We start from the raw sequence: 22,709 nt of genomic DNA, 5'->3' as shown, positions 1-22,709 counted from the left end.
CGAAAATTTGCATTTAAGTCCTAGGTGACAGCAACTTGCATCAGTCCATTAAAATACTACCCATTTATACAGTTTTTAATTTTGACTGTCCGTAAACTTACCAAAATAATCTAGAAACTGTAATACACCCATTAATGTTAGAAAAAATTTAAATATTTAATATTTAAGATATGATATAAAGCGATTAATTCACGACATATATTTTTTTATATTTGCCAACCAGATAAAAATACGATTTACACCGATTTGAAGAGCCCAATGCGAAAAAATGTCTAAATAAATGTTTTTAATTATACTTTTAGCTTTAAGATAGTATATTTATAAAGAGTCTAGCATAATTAGTTGCCTCATTAAAGCTGCCCGAGCGTTGCAGTGTACTGCAGCCCTACTGATGTTTCACGGCCGGCGGGCTTTGAAACACGCTGCGTATTGCGACACTCAATAAACTTGGTCTTATTTAAGGATTACTTAAAATATATTTAATGCATATGATAGGGTGTATTCATGTTACATCTATTGAGATATACATATTCTTTTTTCTTATATGAATGATTTTTGATACAATAAAATTAACAATAAACAATTTCTGCTTGGAACTTGTAAATCAAAATTCTAGAGGACCTCTGGTTTTATATATGTGTGTTCGTATTTTGTTACAAAAATTTTATTATTAAGAATTATTTTAATACCAAAAAATATAATTATTTTTTTATTTCTAATACATTATATTATTTTAGATCAGAACTGTGCAAAATTTTAATGTAGCCTATATTATAATATATATATATTTAACTGTATGAAATTAATTTACTACATAACAATTGAAGAAAACGATACACCGTAAATGTGCTTATTGAGTTTTGTCACTTTTATAACATAATTCGTATGATAATATTTTTCTTCCAGAAAATAAATAAAACATAAATTGTGTTGTAAAATGTATTGATAGAATTACATATTTAGTATTTTTTTCTAAGTTAATTCATTGGAGTGCTGCGCCTAGCTTACTTCGTTGAATTGCTAGTGACAAAGAGCAGTGGTGGATGTTTTTGCAAGAGTTTGACCGTATTTTATAACCCCAGCTGTGAGAGGATGTTCGTCCCAGAAATTCTAACGGTCAAGGAAAATAGCCTTTCTCTGTAGTCACGTACGGGTCTGCTACTCGCGTAATATCGTCAGTTCATCACAACTTTCCGGGAAGTTTTATTGTTTTTATTTATTTATAATTTATAAATTAAAGAGTCGATCATACTAACATTTTTACCTAAGCAAATCGCATCCTGGAAGATTTTTATCTACGTTTGCAGCAAAAATCACTTGCAGTTTGGAAACTTTTATTCTTTCAGTCTGGAATTACCATACATTAAAAACCTTAGTTTTCTGGAGCAAAAAACGTCCCAGCACGAGCGACTTTAACACTGCTGCACACACACTACGAAGCTTGAAATACATCAGTGGTCAGACTATTATACCAGACACTCAAAATATATACATTTAAACCTTACAAAAAAAACACAGACAATATTTATGAAGTGATTTTGACGCTACGCTCAACATATTTATGTAACATGCAGTCAAATTTCTATAAAAAAAATATATATTTCTTACCTTTTATTATTAAAATTACCAATTTTAATAATAGCACGTTTAAACATTGAGGTGTTTATCACAGTTTCCATGTAGGACATTCTTTTATATTACTTTGGTGCCATAATGATAACCGGCTTAAAAAAGTATTAAAGTTATTAAATTTACGAAACATTTTTGTGGATCATTGTAGAACTTATCATTAAGGACTCAACTGCTCATTATTGGTGTGATCACAAGTTTTCATCGGTAAACTTTTGACGTGTTACTAACAAATGTTCATTCTACTACTGTACAAAATTTTTGCTTTGGGATAATTTTCCATGTATTAAAATTTTTTGTTTCCTTACAGCGAAATTTGTCCCGACCCGAGCCTACTTCGACAACCTCGCAGTAGTATACACTACGCGGCTCGGATCGCTTTAGTGGTCAGACTAATTGTATGAGACACTTAAAAAATATACCAATTTAAAGATGAATAAATATGCAACAACGTTTACTCTAAACGATTTCCACGTTGGGCTCTTTAAGTTTATGTAAGATGTATTTATATTTCCTTAAAATTGAATGAAAGTGAATTAGTTAACTTTAATGATTTAAAAGGTCTATTTCATAGAAACATGTTTAAACTTTGTGCTTTTTATCACTATCCTCAGATAGGGCAATGTTTCTAGATTATTTTGGGTTCCATACTGACGGTCTACTCCATAAACTGCATTTTCAATATCCATTATTGTGGATCGTTGCAAAAAATTGTCATTTTGGACTTAACTGCTCGTTTTTGGTGTGACGCACAAGGTTTGCGCCAATACTTAAACTTTTGACGTGTTACTAAGAAATTTTCATTCTACTACTGTACAAATTTTCGGCTTTGGGATAGTTTTCCATGTATTAAAAACCTTTGTTTCTTCACAGCGAAATTCGTCCCGACCCGAGCCTACTTCGGCAACCTCGCAGTAGTATACACTACGCGGCTCGGGTCGCTTTAGTGGTCAGACACATTGTACCAGGCTCTCAACAAATAAACTAATTTAAAATTTAAGAACTAAATCGTGATCGTAATGTGGCCGCCATGGTGATTTGCGAATTTATGGAGAAATAAAAGCAGCTAAAATCTTATGTAGTTTCCAAGAGACATTATTACATCACCAATCAACTAAAGTAACAGGTTTGCAAAATTTCAACATATTCAGTAACTAGTCAGTTTTTCAAATGTGTTAGTATTAACAATCTGGACCATATCTAGTCGGTGAGGTCTGTATTGTTACAGACTATCTGTATTCTGGTATTTGGATTTTGAAGCTACTTAATGATTCGCTTTCAATGTCTATTAAAATATACCTAATGCTAATTGCAGGAATATTTCTACTCGATTTAAAAATTATAATTCCTGAACATTTGTAGCGGACACATTTCAATGTAACACTAACTGATTTTCGAGTTATGTTGAGGTTTCACATGCCACTTCGTGTACACGAGATGGCCCCTGCTCTGGTAATAATGAGTCATCACAACCGGTGCCGTCTGTACGAGCGTCTTCACAAGTTATCCTGAAATATGTTCTTAAATATTAATTCAAGTGAATTCTTAAAATCCTACACACCTTATCTTAAGTTTCGTAAATGAATCGTTATATTTTGTAAATCCATATAATATAGGAGCCAACATGGCGCGAAGCGATGGACGCGATACGAATAATATTTTTTTTTACCAACCACTACATCAGTAAATATTTGTGGTTTCCATTCGCTATGAATTCAAGCATGTAACATGTGTACTGCTTCTTCAATTCGGCCACAGTTAAATGGGAGGCTCTGAATCACTGAAAACTCCTCAACAAAATCAACGATGAATCACAGGCATTACAACAAACAGTTGTCACAAGTCAAGTAGCCAATGAGCAGGTGACATTTTTCGAGTCCGTAGAGGATTGTTGAGACTATCCTACAGGTCAATGGCAACGTGCCCTTACGCGCATGGTTAATACCCCGCATGAGTAGAGTGTAAAGGCGTAAGCCTGAGACACATCTAGGTCCTCATCTAACCGCGCACACTTAGATTTAACTCAGGATAGGGTGAAAAATATTTACTAATTTTGCAGTCCTAACAGTCACCAACGAATAGTCAGCAAAATACATAAATAAGCTCACGAATATTGTTCGTGAATGAAGGCGAAGCTGATACTTTGTAAACGTTACCAGCAGATATTAAATAATGTTTAACTATTATTTACGTAGCTTACTTCTAAAAACTGCATTCATGTAAACAGATTTTGTGTGAGACTATGTTGAGTGTTTTCTGCTACACTTAGTTTTCTGATAAAAGTCTATTGTGGCTTAATAAACTTGTTAACATTGATGCCTGTCATAAAAAAAATTCAAACGTAATTATACGGATACATGTTGAGTATAGTTTATGAATGGTTCACGCATTGCTGAAAAAAAAAACATGTTTACAATTTTACACATCTTTTTGTTGTCACATCGGGTCCATCGCGTTGTACATACGCAACTCTGAAAAATAAATATATGGTAAAAAAAGCTATAATAAAATAATCTCTTATCTTACGCTTACAACAAAAAACATCTAGCTAAATCACTGTGCTAAATAATAACAGAGAATAACCATTCAATTATACGCTGAGCTCGACCAAACACGTTCTCTTATCTACTGAAATTGAGTACGTTGATCTTCATATCAGTTTCCCGCGAAATCCCGTCTCCCCTTCGTAAAAGGCAGACAGCTGTGGCAGGGTGGCAACGAGCTGCAAAAAGTTTGGAAAACTGTCGCAAGGTGTCACTACTGTCCAGCGCGCTCTATAATTCCTCGTATCCGAGCTTGCACGCTGCTCAAATTTCTACAGCTACGTTTTTACTTTAGGTCCGACTACAATAAGCTAAAGATTAAAATAAAGTCAATCATTCAGCCGACATATATGTAGGAGTTTGAATTACAAATGAAAACGCGAATGTTATTAAATTCGCAAATGAATATCACGCAATTTCGTAGCAGCTCATTTATTAAAATTCAAATTGTAAATACGTTAAATTAATAATGATTACAGATAAAAAAATGGTCACAGTCATATCTCCCGTGTCTGAAAATTTATCTGCGAAAGTTTTACCACTGATTTCTTTATAGTTTTTTAATAAAGCTTGAACTTAAAAAATTCCCGAAAATCAGCAATAACTTAATTAAAATAAAAAAATAAAAAAATAAATTTTTCACCAGAATGGTTCAAATCTTCTCTAGCAGCTGAATCATTAACAAATATATTGTTTTTTTTAATACGATGCTGGTGCACCAATCCCCTTAAACTTTCGTCCGTAAACCGAATTTACAGACAACCAATTTTTTTTTTCTGTGTGCGAGTCAGTCTCACGAGTACAACTCAGTAATCTTGGCTCACGAGCCAGACTCGTAACTGTACGATCCGCACCAGTTCCTCTCAACGATCCTGCTCGTAGACTAGAGATACTTCACTCCGTCGATGACATTCCCCCCCCCCCCCCCCACTTTTTTTTTACTGGAGAGACATTTTTTTTTAAACGATACGATGTCCCGGAGACTAATAATAAAAAAGCTGAACCAGCCATCCCCCGTCGTAAAATAAAAACACAAATATATGGAAATTTTGCACAGTACAGCTTCCATCCACGAAGATTCCGATGACGTGGAAACTGGCGCATTGAGACCGCTCGGAGAGACCTTTCATGAATTATTGACTTCTTGTCTTTTTTTAGGATGTCTCATGTCTAGAGACCTGCAAAATTCGCGGATTCATTCGGTGATAGGCTATAATTCAAACACATGTACCTCTTAGATAATTTTGCTATTGGCTTACTGTTCATCTGGACGAATCTCAACCAGTTATAAAAACCCTCAACCAAAGAAGGATCGAATCACAGACAAACCAGCTGAGACGACTCACAAGTCGGCAGCCAATGCACTTGCGTTATTTGCCCGAGTGTACAGGGGTATGTGCAGTCTATCCTGAAGGCCATCGAAACCGCGAATTTTCCAGGTCTCTAGTCATGTCTCCTTTCACGAACAGCGAAACAAGCACGCGCTGCCGAATCGCATGGTGTTTGCATTTTCATGAAGCAAACATTTTAAAAAAAAAAGTAGCTTGGCTTCTGGGTTGTATCCGCGTCCTTTGCAAATATTTTCACCGACGTTTCGGTCGACATTGCAGTCGCCATCGTCAGGGAGCAGTTGCCGCGGCTACAACCCAGAAGCCAAGCTACTTCAGACAATGGCCGTGAAAGCCTGCGAACACTATTATATATTTTTAAAAAAACAGGGCGAAAATATATTTTTTTTGTGTTTCAATGATTAAAATACGAGAAATTTCACATCCATGCGGGTTTTTTTTGTTTGTTGTGTGTGTTCGCTTCAAATATCATTAGGGTACGGAAAAATTCGCGGGTTCAATGACCTGTAGGATGAACTCCATAGTTCTACGTACACTCGGTCAAATTCCACTCACTCATTGGTAGTGGCGGATCTAGGATTTTGGTTTGGGAGGGGCTTGACCCAGCTGAGGCCAGGCTTTACCAAGGCAAACACTAAAACAATAGTGGACCCAGATGCTTTCGGAGGGGGCTTGAGCCCCTTAGCCCCCCCTCTGGATCCGCTACTGCTCATTTTCTGCTGCTGTCTTGTGAGACGTCCCAACGTAGCAGCCTGTGATTCGATAAAGCTTTGGTTGGGTGTTTCTCATTGGCCCAGTGTCATCCAGGTGAATTGTGAGCCAATAGCAGAGGCAGCACTGAGGTATAACTATTTGTGTTTTAGCCTACCGCGAAATTAATTCGCGAATTTTTTTCCGGTCTCTAAATATCATTCATGATATCTGTAACTAAGTTAAAGAGATATAAAATTTAAATGCGACAAGGGCGTACATGCAAGACATATCACAATCACTTGCATGGCACGGAAGCTCTTCAAAAGCATCGAGTATCTTCTAGAAGCAGCCCGAATTGAAGATAAGCACGTAGACACACGGCGCGTAAGACACGTCATAGAGGAATGTTTGCTCATGGAATGCGCTCGGGGAAAAATGACTCCAGTTCAAATGCCCCTCGCGGGAGGGGGGGGGGGGGCTATGGTGTGATCTGGCTCATCTGGCTCATTTCGGAATCGACACAAAGAGGATTCAGTCGATCAAGCTCCGTTACCCACCCCTCCCCCTCCACAATGTACCTCCAAACGTATAGTGCAGAAATATGTTCCACACGAAGAGGACCCAGTCAGGAAAAACCATCCTTCACCTCACGGGCATGCTTAATGGGCTATTTTCGTGCGATTTTGTTTCCTGTTTCGGAGAGTTTTCACACGAAACTATATATTAATGCATATTTGCAATTAAATTCGTTACTGCTTTGACCTCTCGTGTAATTCTAAAAAAAAAAAAAATTGGTTGTCTGTAAAGTCGGTTTACCGACGATAGTTTAACGTGACAACGTAATAACAAAACATAGATTAAATTATTGCATACTTTTATGAATAAAAAATTGAATCACTTTTATTGAATTATCACTATTTTGTATGGATACAAAGAAGGAGTGAAATGAAATATACAATTTAATTGATAAATTTACTTTTATTTGCACTCATTAATTCAAATATGTTTATTACTTTAACGAAGATATTATTTTAACTATAACTTTTATACATGTTTGCTATTGAACTTCTTCCAATCTGTGTTATTCTGTTAAGGATAGGACGATGATAGGAAAAGTAGGAAATGAATGGGAGTATTTCAAGTTATTGAGCCTCGAAAAAGTCAAATCGATGGTTGTTCCAATCGAGTGGAAGAGAGATAGATGCGGCGCAAGCGTAACGGGACACAGCGTAATGGGACAATGTGCGTAATGGGACACTTTTTCGTGCGTGCAGCCAGCGTTCATCGATTTATTAGACGTTGTCACGTCAAAAATAAACAAACCCCGGCTTTGGACATTATTTTCGACAAGAAATGTTATTAAAATATTGACCATCTTGCTAGAATTCATCAAACAGTTCATTAGGTTTCCCATCGTCTCTATGAACTTTGGTTTGCCCCATCCGCCCCAGATGGCAGCACCGTGGTCACACATTTCCTTTCCATTCGACCTTAATTCCATTCACGAAATTACTCCTACCAAATGCATACCGAGAGTATAAAAATAATTATCCAGTCATGGGGACTGTCAACAGAAGTGAAAACTCTAAACTTTATTTTTAAATGTGTAATATGACATCATTTCTACGTCAAATGTACGTAAGAAAATGATTTTGGTATTATATCATTACGATGTCAACATGATATCATTTATCCTTACATCATTTTTGAGTCACAACAGATGTCAGTGGTATGTAAAAATTAAGTAAAAATTCATTACCTAGCTATGACTTACCAGTGATGTCATACCTAGGTCATGTATTCACGTGGTCAAATTAACTTCACTTACTGCTACTACAGCATGTCGGTGACGTGAACTCACAAGATTTTACCCATCCAAAAAAGAGTCCAACACGCATATGATACAGTCGAGTATATACAATGTATTAGTGCATATATGCGTATACATGTACACAGTCTGGCGTAACACGTCACTAGCATGTCGGTGACGCGAACCCATAAGTTTTGCCCCTGCCAAAAATCGCTCAACGCGGCTAAAGAAGTTTTCACTTCAAAAATACTGTTGTAAGTGTGTCGTAGTTTAAAATAAAATGATTTCAGTTCAGATTATGAACGTTTATTTTCAAAACGACTCCTACAACTCGCACTGTGTGGATGCTGAGTGTTTTTTTTTCCGGTGAAAACAACTTCCATCCAAAAGGCTTCGTTGCGGTGCCATTACTTCAGCTATTGGCGGTTTCTTGTGAATAAACATTCGATTTTATGACACGGTCATTACGTGCCAGGCCAGCAAGCTTAGTGTTTTCTTTTGCGCACGTGGCCAGCAAAACAACCCGAAACAGACGAGGGGGTGAAAAAAAATCAAAACAAAACTTGTTTTTTTTTTATTTATTTGCCGCCGACGAGATTGCAGCGTTTGGAACATAAACGTTCTCAAACGAGGAGGATAAAACAATGTTTGTTTGCAAGGTTCTTCTTTGTTTTCGAAGCGAGAGCTATTTAATACGAGACAGTCATTTTATAAAAGTTTTAAAATCCTGTACGAGATGCTACGCACCATGAACGCAGCATAAATCAAACAGCGCCATTAAATTGTTTCTGGGCTTAATTGAGCAATAAATATTTTTTTTTCCTGCTGCTATCGCGTTGTGTTTCTTTTTTCTCTTTTTTTCGCTTCGGGTCAGATCTGACGATACTAGGCCTTTAGCACTATTTAAGGGGTGGGTTTAAGGTTTTTCTTATCCCCTTTCATACGCCCATTATATAGTTTCGTGTTTCAATTTTCGCGCAATAAACACACGTGCGTTATTTATTTTTAATTAAATGCCTCATCTAGACAGACATACGTTACTTTCGAATTCCTCATTTGAGAAATATAATGCAATTAAAAAATAAATCAAACACTGATATATACAGAAAATGGTTGGAAAAAAATTTACCATGGATTACATTTCAGATGTATTGCTTGATTTCACTTCACGCAAACATGCAATACCTTTCTCTGGACCGTGGTTGAAGCCAACACTATTATATAGTGTAACTAACTACTGTTTCGTCTACTGCCGCCCATGTGAAACTATCAGGTTTTTTTTTTGTTTGTTTTTGGTCAGTTACCTGCTGCTCCCTGATGATGGCGACTACAATATCGACCGAAACGTCGGTGAATTATTTGCCAAGGACGCGGCTACAACCCAGAAGCCAAGCTACACTTAAGACAATGGCCGTGAAAGCCTGCGAACTTCATGTTAAACATTATTTTACCAACTATAACAGTAAGAAAAAAATAGAGTGTTCTGAAAAATATCTTGATACAAAAAGGTTTTCGTGAAAACCAGATAAACAAATAATAATAAAAATTCTGATCTGTGTTAAGGAAGAAGTAAATCTTGGCGTGATGGATGACCTTTGGTTTAGAATTTGCAGTCCTATGAATACTTGATAAATTTTCAAATAAAAATTCAAAACAATTAAATAGACTGATTTTGTTTATATTTATTTTAATTGAAAGTTTTTAATTGGTTTCGAGTTATTTATATGAACGGTTGGTACAGAGGAAAAAGTTTTGAGTTTTAGCCTAATGAGAAATTAAATCCAGATTTTTGGCACTCTTCCGTTATGAATATGTGTTGGCATCCCCAAGGGGTGAAGGTCAGTCAAAAAATTTCCTCGTTGCATCACAGGTTGGAAATTATTAATATTAAGGTTTTTTATTTTGATTCCTTTGTTTTTATTTCAATTTTATCACATAATGAATATAAATGACCAGGAGAAATATACTCAAAAATCATTTTGTTCCTAAAAAGGGAAAAAAAATTCGTCAAATATATCAAATTGAAAAAATATTTCCAAAGAAAACAAATATTTTGTATTTTTTTAACATTTAGCTAACCTTTTAAAAACAATATTAATACAAATTAATAAAAATCTGGACGTCAAAAACATTAATGCACTTTGAGTGCCATTCCGAGAGATTAAAAGGGGGAGGGGCACATTTCCGAAAATATTAGTTTATGAACTTTAAAATATTTATCGTAGATAATAATAGATTAATAAAAATAATGATGATTAATATTGTTAAAATAGTTATTATTTCAAGTTTACGTGTATGAATTTGTTTCTCTAGAGATACATCTGTATCAAAAAATAATGTAACTGACTATACAAACGCATCTTCAGCATTAGAGATAGAAATTATTCAAACAAGCCTTTATTTCACTGAAATAAAAATCTCCTACCTAAAATGGTACTGAGTTTCAATAATTGTTCTTGGAAACTCCCGTCAAAGGAAAAAAAAAATTATATTAATGGCTTGTACAGTACAGACTGCTAAGTCAAATAGATTTCCTCACCAAAGCTTCATTGTTTGCAAAGCACTTACTTCTTGAGTAGTCCATCATTAAAACTCTTGTCATAATACTTCACACTATATAAAAAAACTCACCTTCCAAACATTATTGGCCTCTGAAAATTCCTCATTTAGACAATAGCAACCCCACTACATAGTATGATATCATATACACGAAACGAAAAACGTACGTATTTTTCTGTTGATACTCTACAAATATTATAAATAAATTCGCTTTTGATACATTTATTTAATAAATTAGAGTGTTTATGATATCTGAGTTCAGTTTAATTAGCTATGCAGTAGTGAAGACCGCAAAAGTATAACTACAAGAAAAACAGTTGTCATAGTTAATTCACAAAAAATATTTTCTGGAAGTACGCAGCTATCACAAACCACTATCTTACAGTCCATTTTCCACACATTGAAAATTTTGATAATTTTTGCAAGACGTTTTAACTCACCTTGATTTTTTTCTTCTTCTAGATCCCTCGATTAAAGGTTCGCTCTCTTCGTTTTTCGTCGTTACTTTTTGAAGAGCTATTTTAAAATTTTAACTTGATACCTTCCTTTCATTTGTTTTTTCTGCCACAACATTTTTGACGTGACAACGTCTAATAAATCGATAAACTCCGGCTGCACGCACGAAAAATTGTCCCGTTACGCGCATTGTTCCGTTACGCTGTGTCCCGTTACGCTCATTGTTCCGTTACGCTGTCGGCGAGTGCAGTAATAATATGTTATGTTACAATTGACTAAAAAATTATGGTGATTCATATAATTGATGTTAGATATTTGATTAAAGTTTATTTATATGAAAATTAGTTCATAATTATATTTAAACTTTATAGCTAAACGCCAGTTTTTAAAATTAATTACAAGTCATCTACACGTGAACTGTTTCGTCGACTGTTTATAAAGTGTAGTAAAAAGTTAATGTGGTTTTCATTGCTTATTACAAAAACAATTTCGGCAATAAAAGTTAATTATTCTTGTATTTTAACAATCTGATTACTAGTATAATTTCAAGTATTTATTATTTTATTATTAAAATAAAAATGATTCAATTTTATTCATAAAAGTATGCAATCATTTCATTAATGTTTTGTTATGACGTTGTCACGTTAAACTATCGTCCGTAAACCGACTTTACAGACAACCAATTTTTATTTCAACGAATATTCGCTTAGTGTAATATCATTGGGCATGAGAAGACGTGCAAGGGATAATATTTACTAATAATTTTATTCCTTGCATTTTGGTGGGACCAACTAGTGTTTCAAAACTCTATGTACCTACATATATATATCTAATAAAACTCTAACACTAACTGACAGGCAACGCACAGCCTAAACCGTGGGTCTAGAAGGGGTCGTTACCACAACGCCGAAATACCACAACGCAATACGTTGCAATAACGCCGAATACCATAACGCCGAATGCCAAATTGACCGCAACGCCGACAGCTAGAAAACTGCTGTGTACCACAACGCCGAAATACAGTAACGCCGAAAAATGTTGCAGCAGGGAGGGGGGTGGGGGCACAGCAGCAAAATGAAAAACAACTGAATGAATTTGTATGCTAACCTTACCTAACCTAACCTTTGTGGCAGTCCTGCAATGACATTTTTCGGCGTTAATGTATTTCGGCGTTGTGGTAATTCGGCGTTGTGGTACACAGCAGTTTTCTAGCTGTCGGTGTTGTAGTCAATTTGGCATTCGGCGTTATGGTTTTCGGCGTTATTGTACGTTCGGCGTTGTGGTATTTCGGCGTTGTGGTGCGTCCCCGTCTAGAAGCATTAAATTTTGCATATGAGTTCTTTATGTAACATACGTAAGCACTAAGAAAGGATTTATGAAAATTCATCCTCCAAAGGGTTAAATTAGGACTCAAAATTTGTATGAAATGTTGTTCTTTTTGAAGTAAGACATATATAAAATGGTTTTTAGGCTTCTGTTTGTAAATAAAAGTAAGTTTTTGGTAATTCATCAAAAATGAGGATCAAATACTTTCCCATAGGGCACAAGGTTAGTCCTATATAATTTTTATTTTAAGAACAATATATATGGCTGGTGGGATATAAGTTTTCCTTAAAATCCAAATGCAACACGCAAGAATCGGTGTACTTAAGGTACAAAAACAAAATCATGCGCTCGTAGGATAATGTAATGGAACGCCATTTCACGCTTCTGCAAGTCACTGCGTTCGTGCAGCAAACGGATCGCGCTCGTAACACAGGAGACGAAAGACTCCTCAACAAAAGGGGAAAAAAAAAACAAATCTGTTTTCTCTTTGAAAGTATTTCGCGTCAACGACTCTTAGAACAAAAATAAATACCCAAAACCTCGCCTTTCGTTTCGTCGAGGAAGATGCGCTTGTAAGAATACAAAAGGGGGAGAGAAAAAAAAAAAAGCATGCCTGGCTATATCCTCGTCCATTTTGTCATCTGCATTGCGAAAGTGATAAACTACCACCCGGAATGGTTGAGAAAAGTGAAGATATTCCGAGAGACACTCGAAGACGAGATCTACCGAAGAGCTTCAAAAATTCTTCCACAGAAAGAGAAAAATTGACGGTAAGATGTAACGTAAATGGATAGCAGTCGATTACGAAAACGAAATCTCTTTTAAAGCCTACCATCTTTCAGTTGTCATCCCAATCCTTCTTTCTAATTGGTTAAGTCAATAGTATTGAGAGGCACTTAGAATAAGTAGGCTATACGAGTGGCTCAATTTGTTTCCCGGATATTAGCCGTTACACTGTTAAAAATGCTAAACTTAAATATACGAATAATGCTGGTTACAAATTACCTAGGGATCTTCGTAAATTTAAGGCTATCTTTGTAACTTTACGGATACTGTGGTTCGGTTGCTCTGAGCATGAATCAACAAGAACAATAATGGTACTGACTTGATGTAAGCTTTTGGACATACGCCATTGCTAAGCACATGTATGTCTGTAGAAGAAAACTACAAAAAACACAAAAGACAAAAACACAAATTAAGCCAAAAAATTGCTGTTGTCAACAGATATAAACACTACATAATATTCCATAACAGGAATATGTTCAACAAACAAAGAAAAAAGTCAGTTGCACCTGTGTTTTCGTACCATGTGCGTCTCTGCCTGAGAACGGGAGCAGATAGCAGTTCCCGAAACGTCGCTTGTTTCTGTTTTAGAAAACTATTGTGTTTGTTCCGTCTTTTCGTTTTTTCGTGTTTTTGTCTCGTTTCAACTGTTGTGCTGAATTTTATTGGGTTGAATATTTTTGTGCTGTCATAATTTGTGGGTTTTTTTTTTCGTTCTGTTAGTCCATTTTTCTTTATTTTTCTTTGTTGACCATATTCCTGTTATGGAATATTATGTAGTTTTTATATCTGTTGACAACAGCAATTTTTTGCTTAATTTGTGTTTTTGTCTTTTGTGTTTTTTTGTTGTTTCCTTCTACAGACAAACATGTGCTTAGCAATAGAGTATGTCCAAAAGCTTACATCAAGTCATGCACTCCCATTGCACAAATCTTTCAAAGATGAATAATGGTACTGTAACAAAACATTCAGAAACTTGCAGGAGCACTCCTGCTTCTGTTACGTGTGTTGTGTTTACGCTCTTCACTATGAAGCACAAAACTCGGAATTCGGAACACGGCGCATTTTCCACGAAGATTCGAGTAGGCTACCTGACATTACAAAGAACTCATCGTTCATTCGATGTCTTTTCTTCGTTGAAAAAAAAAAACCGTAAATTTACTCCGATTCTTAAAAGTATAGGCGAGTTCTTTCGAAAGACATACACAGTCTTTTTATCGTCTCTTAACTAAACATTCTTTAATAGATTGGTCGAAAGTGTGTGGGGAAGCCTTCGTCTCACAGACGACAGAGCCAAAACCCGAAGTTCCCCGAAGTTCATGCTTTTTTTCCCGAATCTTTAATGTAGCTATCCTAACCAAATCAACCGTCCACAATGTTTTAAAAGTATTTATAATGTAGCTAACCTAACCTAATTGATCATTATTATCCTTTTATCAACCCCGCCATATTTATTTACAATGAACAAAAAAAAAACTGAAATGTACGATCGGGCGTTTGGCTCTCTCGTCTGTGAAAAGAAGGCTTCCCAAGTGTGTGTGTGTGGGAAAAGGGGGGGGGGATGAGCGTGTAAGATGAAATCTAGGTTTCTACAGTTTTTTTTTGCACACTATCGATATTCTTTCATTTAATTTTCAATATTTAGCTTTGTTAATCATTATTATTAATTTAGCGGGATGTCTGAACTCAATAGTGACTGGCTGCTACAAATAGTATCCTCCTGTGAAATGATTGGCATTATGTATTGAATTAATTTTTTTTTTGGAATGACTTAAACCGTTTTAAAGCTGTCAATAACATAATGGCATGGTCTTTGAAAATATATTACGCAATTGTTATATCTACTAAGTATTAAAATTTTAAACGGCATTCTATCAGAATAAATTAATTAAAGGAAAAAAAATACAAATAATTTGTAAAATATTTTTTGTATTTATATTCCCCAAGTCTTCTGATCACTACGACTTATTGTCATTATACACTAACTTATTAATCAACTTTTTAATCCTTCCAAAAAAAATTATAAAATCACGCTTTAGAGATAATGCAATTTCATACAAAATGACTGAGGTGTAAAGTCCGTAACGAAATTGATAAGTAGGATCTTAAATGTACGAGCACACCATAAATTTAAAAAAAAAACTTTTTTTTAATTAAAAAATAACTTTGTATTATGGTTTTAGTAGAGAAATAAATTTAAAGTACTTTCGCTCTCATTTATAACGTAAAAGTGTTTTTTTTTTGTCTAACTAAAAAGATTTACAATTTATTTTTCAGTATATACCGTATAAGTGGTTTTGCACTTCGAAATTAAATGCTCTGCAGAAAAAACTCAAGGAAAATGTGAAAACTCCTCAGGAAGTCTTTAAGGACGCCAGATACAACTTCTGCGCAAGATGACTCTTCTATGCGGGCTTCGTGTTTGCGGTTAGCCATTACTCAGCGCTTCCGTTCCGAGAACAAACTTTTTAAACACTAACTTATCGTTGAATTCTTCTTGGTCGCAAACTTTAACTTCAGCTGGGATCTGGATAAGTATCCATCCTGTGCTACTAGATGAAAATAAAATGTTCAAATACGTTTGTTCTTGTATAAGCTGTAGCCAGGCGGAAGTATTTGTGGTGCCAGGGAAACCCCCCCTCCCCCAATCACCACTTGTGGAAAACAAACGGCACAGCGAAACAAAACAATCACAAAAAAATAATGATATGGTAAATTACTCCAATTTATGGCATATTTACCATAATATCGGTATATAGGTACTGAAATTATGGTACACATACAATAATTTAAGCACAGTAACAAAATTATGGTACAACTGTACAGAAGCCTTAGGCTTTATGGTGGTTGTTAAATACATTGGTTTTGCCTACACTAGACCAAATCGGAGGCTTTGACCGCCTATCCCAGTGTTTAAAAGGGGTGAGGGGGATTTTGGAGATGCTGACAAAGTTTTAAAACAATCTACCCTATGGGCTCTTTTGAATAAGTGGGGGCTTCGCCCACTCCCCCCTCCACTTTCCTGGGAGGAGTTCGCATTATGCAAGAAACTTTCGTTCTTGAATAACAAGAATGATACTCCTCATTGTCGGGTTTAATTTATGTTTTTTTTTTTTTATATATAAAAGAGCACTCTTATACGCTCTGTTTTATTTTTCAGTATCAATGTAACTACGAAAATAACCAGTAGCTGCAGCATATATTTCATTTTTATAATAACACCATCAAAAGTTTTGTAAGCAAAATTAATATATTGTTACGAACGTGAGCAAGGCCGCGACACGTGCAGGTGCAGAGCTGGCTGGCATGAGACGCGAAACGCGCACCTGGGAGATTACAAGGATTGTCGTTTTTCCCCCCTCCTTCCCCCCGCTCCACGCGCGGCGCTGTTAGCGAAGACACCTGACACCTCACAGCTGCGGAGTCCCGCGCGCCGCCTGGCAGCTGCCGACACGTGTTTCGAGAGATTTCTGCCGTCGGGTCGGCGCGGAATGACGCGACTGGCCCAAGCCGCGCTGGAGAGTTCTGGAAGGCGTCCGGGCCTATATATATATGCCCGAGACGCCGGCCTCGGGGAGTTCAGAGAGAGTTCAGGCGGGAGCCATCCCACGGCGGAGTTTCCGGGGCGATAGTGCCGCGGGTGCGGCAGAGTGGGGAAGTCCTTGGACGAAGGTTCCAGGGCAGGAGTTCAGTGGAGTCGGGAGCTTTCCCGCGGCGGAGTTACCGGGCGATATAGCGGCGAAGTCCCTGGACGAAGGTTCCAGGACGAAAAGAGTTCAGTTCCGGGCGATAGTGTCGCGGGCGCGGCGGAGTTCCGAGCGAAGCATCGAGCGGATCCTCGGCGAAGGCAAGTGCGTCGGCGGCGGCGGAGTGCGGCGACGGAGGACCACGAGGGGTGCTGCGACGAGAGTTGCGCCAGAGGTGCGGCCCAGCGAGGTGTGCGGTGTGTGAACACAAGTGACTGGGGAAGCAACTTTTTTTTTTAAGTGCAATTGATTATTTGCCATTTTAGAAGTTTAAATTGTAAGTGACATAAGTAGTGGCCATCAATAAAACTGTGTAGTGTAATAATAATCTTTAATTGGGCTATCCTTTACGAACCCGGTAAATCGTAACATAATATATTTAACTTATCACATTCCTTTCCAAACTAAAACTAATAATATTAAATCAAATTAAACTTTTTGAGACTTCAAACATTATCATAGATTAATTTCTCTGTGAAAAAAAAATCAATTTTATACTAGGACATGTTTGCTCCCATGCTGGGTGGCTATGATTAGTGCTGACAGTAGACATGCGCCTGAAATAAACCCAGCCAACAAAATAAAAAGACAATGCTGCAAAGTTTTAACCCACAGCTGGTTTGGTGATTTTTTTTTTCTTTCGTGAAAGTACGTGTCCTTACTTATTGGCCTAGCCTGGAGTGAAATGTCTTGTATTATAAGTCCGGAAACTTTGTTTTCCGACGTGCGCAGACGCCGGTGTCAGGCGGCTGTCACGTGATTCTAGCGGAGAGGAGTGGAGGGGAGGGGATCAGTTGCCTGGATACACCGCATTCCGAGGTAGTTCTTCGCAGGTCGGTTCACACGATAAAGGTGTTGCGTTAGAGGGGAACACCTTTCAGCCACATCGCGAAGAGATTGAAGTGCGTTCGTGTAAGTTGTCCTTGAGGGAGAAGTGGCCCTTCCCTACCAGGGTGTCCACAAGGAAAAAAAAAATTCGTACCAACTTAGGCGAGAAAAAAGTACTAGATTTAAAAAAAAAGTAATAAATAATAATTTGTTATGGTTTTAAAATTTTTGGAAGTTACTATGACATTGCAATGCTCGAACTTAAATATCACACAACACACACATACATTCCTTAGTTTTCAAAAATAATTACGCTTAATAATAAAACATATCCGAGTTACTGTAATGTTATTACATCAAAGAAAAAAAGCACTGGATCTGAGCGTAAATGTACTAGACCAATAAAAAAAATTATAGAAGTACTAGATCTAGTAGGAAAGTGCTAACTGTGGACACCCTGTCCCCTAACTGCAGACGATTCTGGTAGGGGAAGGAGGGGTGGGAGTTAGGGAGCTGCGGGGGAACGTAAGTGACAAGGTCAATTACTAAGTTGCCGGGTTATAACCGCGACAGAACAAAAAAAAAGACGACAGGTGAAGTTATCAGTGTATTTAGTGACCCTTGTTATTCTTAGAACTGTTGACCTATTTGGTTTAGGGCCATACAATCTGCTTACGAGAGGAGGTTTCAAATAGGCTTTTAATGCTAGAATAATGTTGTTATTATTATAAAATATTATTTCAACTATCATATTAGCCACTCGAATATTATCATAATAACATGTAGTAACATTAACTTTTTTTAATGAGTAATAAGAAATATTTATTCGGCCTAATATGTAGGTAGATAAAATGTGATGTTTTTAATTGAATATTATGTTACGCATATTTCAAAGTTTTGCTAAGCTAATTTAAAAAAAAAAACTTACGTTTTATACCAGTAATACATCCTTTAGCTTTGGCTTCTTCGCTTTTTAGGGCCAACAGATGCTCCAGCTATAACATATATGATAGTTAAGGGCGTGGCGCAGGCTACTCACCCGCACGGGGTTGGAACTATAAATTTTAAATTTTATAGGAGACTCAGAAATTTAATGACATATTTTTAAATAAAGTAGGAACAATAAAAACTACAACAAAAAGTACCCATTACCTAAAAAAAAGTTATTATTTAATTGATTAGGTATCTGTTATACAATTAATTCTGTAGTTCTATGCTGATTTCCTTGTAACAGCCATGTTACAAAAAATGCCAGTTATGTTATTTCTTAATAATTATATCATATAGTAGTTAATTTAAAAGGGTTCTAAAAAAAATGTATCACTCACCCGCACGGGGTCGTGGCAGGTGATGAAGACGAGACCCGCCGAGCTGCGGCGCCCCAGCAGCGAGCGGCAGCCGATGGAACTACTGCGGCGACCAGACACGGCGCGACCTCCGTGGTGCCCGTCCGCCACGCTGAGGCGCGCCTCGGCCCGCTTGCCTGCAGACAACACCACCCTGCTCCGTCTCCACGGTCTCCACAACCACAACAACACCCTCCTCCGTCTCCACAGTCTCCACAGCCACAACAACACCATGCCACGGTCTTTGTAATGCCCAGGCCTGCTGAGCATTCACATTTCCAACGGCATTCTGTCAGAACACATTTGTAAAATATTATTGTGTTTATATCCCCCATGCCTTCGGATCACTACCACTTCCTCCTCCGTCACCACAATGACCACAACCACAATAACACCATGCCGCTGTCTTTGTAATGTCCAGGCCTGCTGAGCATTCAGATTTTCAACGGTATTCTGTCAGAAGACCTTTGTAAAATATTATTGTATTTATATCCTCCAAGCCTTCGGATCACTGCGACTTCTTTGTCATTACACACTAACTTATTAATTAACTAATTAAGTAAAGTGTATCCCAAGTAGAATTTTTGCCAATATGGTACCAAAATACAGAATATTTATATTTAGAAACATATTTATTGGTAAAATTACACTTTTAGGTTGGAAACAGTATTGTTGTACTTGAATTACAATATAGTAGTTTATCGATGTACATTATAATTTTTTAAAATTCTTAATACCTTAATTTTTTCCAACTGTGGCTATACATTCAATTTTTTTCTGTACGTAACACATTCACCTTCATTCTTTCTAATCATATTTGCAAAACTACACTGAATTGCCCCATTAAGTAATTTCGTAAGCTCACTATTAAACAATTTTCTTTAATTTCAAATATTTGATTTTATTTTGCAGAAGTTTCCTTTCTTTTCTTATATTAGTAACTTTATATCCAGAATTACCATCATCTAATTCATCAGCTATGCAAAAAAAAAATCTCTTCCATATTAGCTTATATGTATTGGTAGTAAAAATGCACAGTACAATTTCAATAGCTTCATTCCCTTTCATTACAAAACTATAGTTTGTAATGATTTTAAACATCCAATAATTATGTTGCAGAAAAATTTAGAATAGAAACATTTCGATAATTAACTACATCAGATAGACGAACACAAATTTCAAATTAATAATAATCTTAGAATAACGTCTCAGTTTCATTAAAAGATTCTGGTTACTTTGAACGCTTGCAAAATTATTTCTATAATTTTAACATCATAGAGGATGCTTATCAAGTTGTGATATCTCTATAATAATTCATTTAAAACATATAACTAGAGACCGGAAAAATTCGCAGAACCATTTCCTTATATTCTGAAATTCATACAAATACACATTTAAGCTGCTCTTGCTATTGGCTCACTGTTCGTCTGGGCGACTCTGGGCCAATGAGAAACCCTCAACCAAAGAAGTGACGAATCTCGGCCAAACCAGTTGAGACGACTCACAAGTAGGGACAGGAAAAATTCGCGGGTTCAATGACCTCTAGGATGAACTCCATAGTTCTACGTACACTCGGTCAAATGCCACCCACTCATTGGCTTGGCACATTGTCTTGTGAGACGTCCCAACGTAGCAGCCTGTGATTCGATAAAGCTTTGGTCGGGCGTTTCTCATTGGCCCAGAGTGATCCAGGTGAGTTGTGAGCCAATGGCAGAGGCAGCACTGAGGTATAACTATTTGTATTTTAGCCTATCGCGAAATGAATTCGCGAATTTTTCCTGTCCCTACTCACAAGTCAGCAGCCAACGAACTGGCGTCATTTGCCCGAGTGTACAGAGGACTGTGTAGACTATCCCGGAGGTCATCGTAACCGCGAATTTTTCAGGTCCCTACATATAACTTATCAATTCAAAATTTATGTATAATATTTAGTCAGACAATTTTGAAGAACTAATAAAATAACTATTGGTATATCCCTTGAACAATTACTAGGGATTCACCTCTATCACAGCAGGATCTGAACACAGAATGTCTCGAGTGTTGGGATAGGTGTCTTCCCAAGCGCCTCCGCAGAGAGATAATTGGACTACAATTTAATTCCGGTTGGTGGGCTTTGTCTCGTTAGACGGACGATCCAATTAATGTCGTAACTAACTAGCCTTCTAGCCTTCACGCTTCCGTTACCGAGAATTTGATGTTTCCAATTAGAGATTATCGGTGCCATAACTAGAGACCGGAAAAATTCGCGGATTCATTTCGCGATATGCTTAAATGCAAATAGTTGTACCTTTATGAAATTTCTGCTATTGGTTCGCTGTTAACCTGGAGGAGTGTGGGCCAATTATAGACCCTCAGTCAAAGCAGTATCGAATCACGAGTCTATCAAATGAGATGCCTCACGAGTCAGCAGCCAATGAACAGGTGACGTTTGCCCGAGTTTGCACAGAATCGTGGAGTCTATCCTGGATTTCATTGAATACGCGAATTTTTCCAGTCCCTAGCTTTAACATTGCACTCGTGAAGGTGGGGAAGTATTATTGTCGACAATATTCCAGTGGCGTAATCCACAACTTCGTTTTCTCGTTACATCGGTGGTCCTGAACTCCATCGTGTGACAAAATACCATCAGATTTTAAATCGCAAATAACTAGGGCCATGCATTTTTCGAGAAAAGATTCCGAGAGTAGCTGGAAGTTAAAACAGTGTAGCATCGTCTGTGTTTCGTGATTGTGTTAGGTACTTTCAGGTACATGTCGATTGATGCAACACCAATCACAGTAACTCAGTGCGGAAGCAAACACGTCCTGAGTGGCTCGGTCAAAAAAAAAAAGGCAACGACGTCTCTCTCAGACGGCCGCCAATCTCAAGGAATAAACCTCTGGTGCGGGTATAGCTAGTTGCAGTCTAACAGGCGTTCAGATTTTTTTCCCGAAAAATGCCTGCCCCTACAAAGAACTACGAGACTACTAATGCGTCAACAGATAGAAAAAGTCTGTACGTGTTTTTCGCGGAGTGTTTTGTTTATCCTCTGACGTCATCGTGCTTGATGTCGTGTTCAACTTGTACGTAGCGAGGCGCTATATTTATCATCCACATACCCTTTCTACATGCAATCAACTTGTAATTTATATATTCTGTAAACCATTATTCTACTTTGTGTAACCATTGTATTAAAGCGATTTATATTTATTTTTTTTAATTTACATATTAATTCGAACAACTTGTTATGATTTTATCACGTTTTCTCGAAACATCTACGTCGCGGACCCTAACTGCGCCTATCACTGTTTTTTTTATCAGCTTTATGACGAAAACATTTTTTTTGTGCTGAGTTGGTCTTCAATTCATCGTAACCTCTTCTTACTCTTATAATTTGAAGCAGAGGAGTAAATCTTTAGGATTCCCAGAAGAGGGAAGGGCCACAGTTTCACAGTTAAAATTTTGCAAGCGCAAGACGGGCATCCACAGTTACGAGTTTTAAGATTCCTCCTCCTCCCCCCCCCCCCCCCCAGACAGGAGAGGAACAGGCAGCTCAGAGTAGTAGGGAAGGGTGCTGACATAACTTAGAAACACACTATTTAGAAACAAACAAGATATAATTTTCTAAGTTATGTTATACCTAAGTTGTGTTTTTCTAAGTT

The 22,709-nt window shown here is 37.0% G+C and overlaps 1 protein-coding gene across 1 annotated transcript in view; it reads right to left on the bottom strand.

Annotated features, from left to right (window-relative positions):
• The window catches only part of LOC134540302 (uncharacterized), a 394,175-nt gene that overhangs the window by 356,328 nt on the left and 15,138 nt on the right, over positions 1–22,709 (bottom strand). Inside the window, exon 2 of the mRNA XM_063382961.1 lies at positions 19,051–19,205. Within this exon, the coding sequence (XP_063239031.1) occupies positions 19,051–19,205 (155 nt within the window). The remainder of the gene's footprint in view (positions 1–19,050; positions 19,206–22,709) is intronic.

The sequence above is a fragment of the Bacillus rossius genome, chromosome 16 (genome assembly GCF_032445375.1).
Source record: "Bacillus rossius redtenbacheri isolate Brsri chromosome 16, Brsri_v3, whole genome shotgun sequence".
In the NCBI taxonomy this organism is placed as follows: Eukaryota; Metazoa; Arthropoda; class Insecta; order Phasmatodea; family Bacillidae; genus Bacillus; species Bacillus rossius.
This window is presented reverse-complemented; position numbering and strand designations above follow the sequence as displayed.